The following is a 2,234-nucleotide window of genomic DNA, read 5'->3' as shown; positions in this document are numbered from 1 at the left end:
ATAGGGATAGTTGGTGGTCTTGTTTGCCTAACTGCAGTGATTATTGCATGTATAATTCCATTACATTCCAAATCAAACTCATCCAGAGCCAGACAAGCAGCTCCTTCAGTTCAAATGACATCAATTCCAGCACAAACTACTAGTACTGCAACTGGAGCTTGCACACAATCTGAGCCAGATAATCGACCTCTTCCTCCATCTTACTCAGATTATATGGAACAGCAGAAAGCTTATTCACAACAGACTGCACCGATGGCTTATCCTGGTTGTGCTGCCCCTTCACAAGGCTATGGTTATCCTGCACCTCCTCCACAGCAGCAGGGTTTTGTTGTACAAAGATATCCTCAACAGGATTATTCTCAAACTGGTTATCCCCAGCAAGTACCTTATCCACAGCAGCAGCAGCAAGAAGGACCAGTTGGGTATCCACAGCAGGAGCCACAAGGATATGGAGGAACAAACCCTGGTACTGATGAGTCTACTGGCATTCGTGATGAACCACCACCTCCTTATTGAGCTCATTGACGTTAAATGTTTTATATTTTTGTCAACAATGTATCCTTTTATTTCAATAGTCTATAATTGTGAATTAATGATGAATTAAGTAATGGTTGTTTTACATTGGAAAAAACATATAACAATTGAAATAGTAATTATAAATGCATCCTATAGACCACCCTAGGCGTGAATTGGAAAAGTTATGAATTTCATTAATTTTATATACGGTACCCGCCCACACATCATAATTGGCTGCCATTTTGGTTGGCAAGTTTATTATGGAAGTCAATGGAGGCACGAAGAAAATGCCTCACATACCTGCTGTAGCTCTATCAATAGCTAAAAAGCGCTTGTTATAAGAAAGAACAGCTGCCTCTAAGCTTCTCCTGTCAAGGATTTGGTCAAATTTGCTCCAAAAATTTTAATACAGGTTTGTTTTTATGTCGGCCCGTTTGTTCTCCATTGAAAGTTGCCAACCAAAATGGCGGCCGGAATTTATTTCATCCTAAACCACGCCTTACAACCGTAAAAATTTCTAATAATCTTCCTACGTATTCAATTCTCGCCTAGGGTGGTCTATTGTCCTATGATATTCATATGGTTTCGTGTGTGTATTCACACTTTAAGGTCAGTACTGTTGGTGTATAATAGTACTGGGTCATCGTCATCAAGTGGTTACAGGAAAGAGAGAGCTTAAGTTCAGTTAAGCTATGAGGTTTAGATCTCTGTTTAGATTGACCCTATGGATCGGAGTAACATTTATAACATTAGTGCGTGCATGACGCACGCGTATGATTACTATTGACCACTCCCAATTATGCAAGGTGTGGTTTGTCGCAAATGAATTCATGAAAATTAATAATGATGATGCTCTACACCTCGATCTACAGAGGTTGCTGCTGCACAAGTTCTCGTTCTCCTGGGAGACTTTTTCTCTTAATTGTGCTTGTGGTCTGTTCCCATTTCAGTTTCATCAAAGGTAGTTCTACTAAATAATGGACTGCTAAATTTCTATCATTAGCTTATAAGATTGTTTGACCTGGCCGGGTTCAAAGGCTTTATGGTCACCCATGTCTGTACAATGACTATGACTCAGCTACATGTAATATGGAAATTCTAATTTTGTTGTTTTTATGTTATGTATCTAGGTTGTGTGTGCTACTTTCTTTATTGTCATTTGTGATGTTTGGTTCAAAGTTGAATATGTTGATATTGTATTCACTATATATGATGTCAATAAGTGTCATTTTCCATACCAATCATATTTATGTGATTGTATGATTGTAATTGCATAAATTCCCTCTATGTAATTCCCCTCTCCTTTTTGTCGTTGACATTACAATTTCTATATACTAAATCAGGGTTTCCCATAGGATTTTTACATAGTTTTTTGTCAGTCAGTGGATTGTCGTGTTACTCAAAATTGGGCCAAAATAAGCATACAGGGTATTTCTACAAAAATCAAAAGGAGAGAATTCACCATTTTTATAATTTTTTATAATACATATACATATTTTTACGTTGTGTAGGAAGTTTGAGCTGATTCTGATCAAAATTAGATTTTTACAAATTTTAAAAAGTTTTTCAAGAATTGGGCCAAAGCCCCTGTACTATAAATACAGGATCAGAAAAAAGTCTCCATTTTTATATTTTTTTCTGATACATATACATGTTTTTATGTTGTGTAACATACTGTATTGTAGTGCTTGTCAGCTCATGAAGCTCATGGTGTTTAG

At 36.9% G+C, this 2,234-nt stretch overlaps 1 protein-coding gene across 7 annotated transcripts in view; it reads left to right on the top strand.

The window, feature by feature from the left end:
• The window catches only part of LOC105312112 (deleted in malignant brain tumors 1 protein-like), a 32,560-nt gene that overhangs the window by 10,883 nt on the left and 19,443 nt on the right, over positions 1-2,234 (top strand). For 2 of the 7 annotated variants that reach the window (XM_019994463.1, XM_019994462.1), the window contains exon 13: positions 293-593. The exons of the other annotated variants lie outside the window; for them this stretch is intronic. In XM_019994463.1, the coding sequence (XP_019850022.1) occupies positions 293-516 (224 nt within the window). In that variant the 3' untranslated portion in view covers positions 517-593. Of the gene's footprint in view, positions 1-292; positions 594-2,234 lie in introns of those variants that run through there. 7 annotated transcript variants of the gene reach the window in all.

The sequence above is a fragment of the Amphimedon queenslandica genome, unplaced genomic scaffold (assembly GCF_000090795.2).
Source record: "Amphimedon queenslandica unplaced genomic scaffold, v1.1 AMPQUscaffold_13472, whole genome shotgun sequence".
Classification (NCBI taxonomy): domain Eukaryota; kingdom Metazoa; phylum Porifera; class Demospongiae; order Haplosclerida; family Niphatidae; genus Amphimedon; species Amphimedon queenslandica.
The sequence above is the reverse complement of the archived record's forward strand: the minus strand, read 5'-3'. Positions and strand labels throughout refer to the sequence as shown.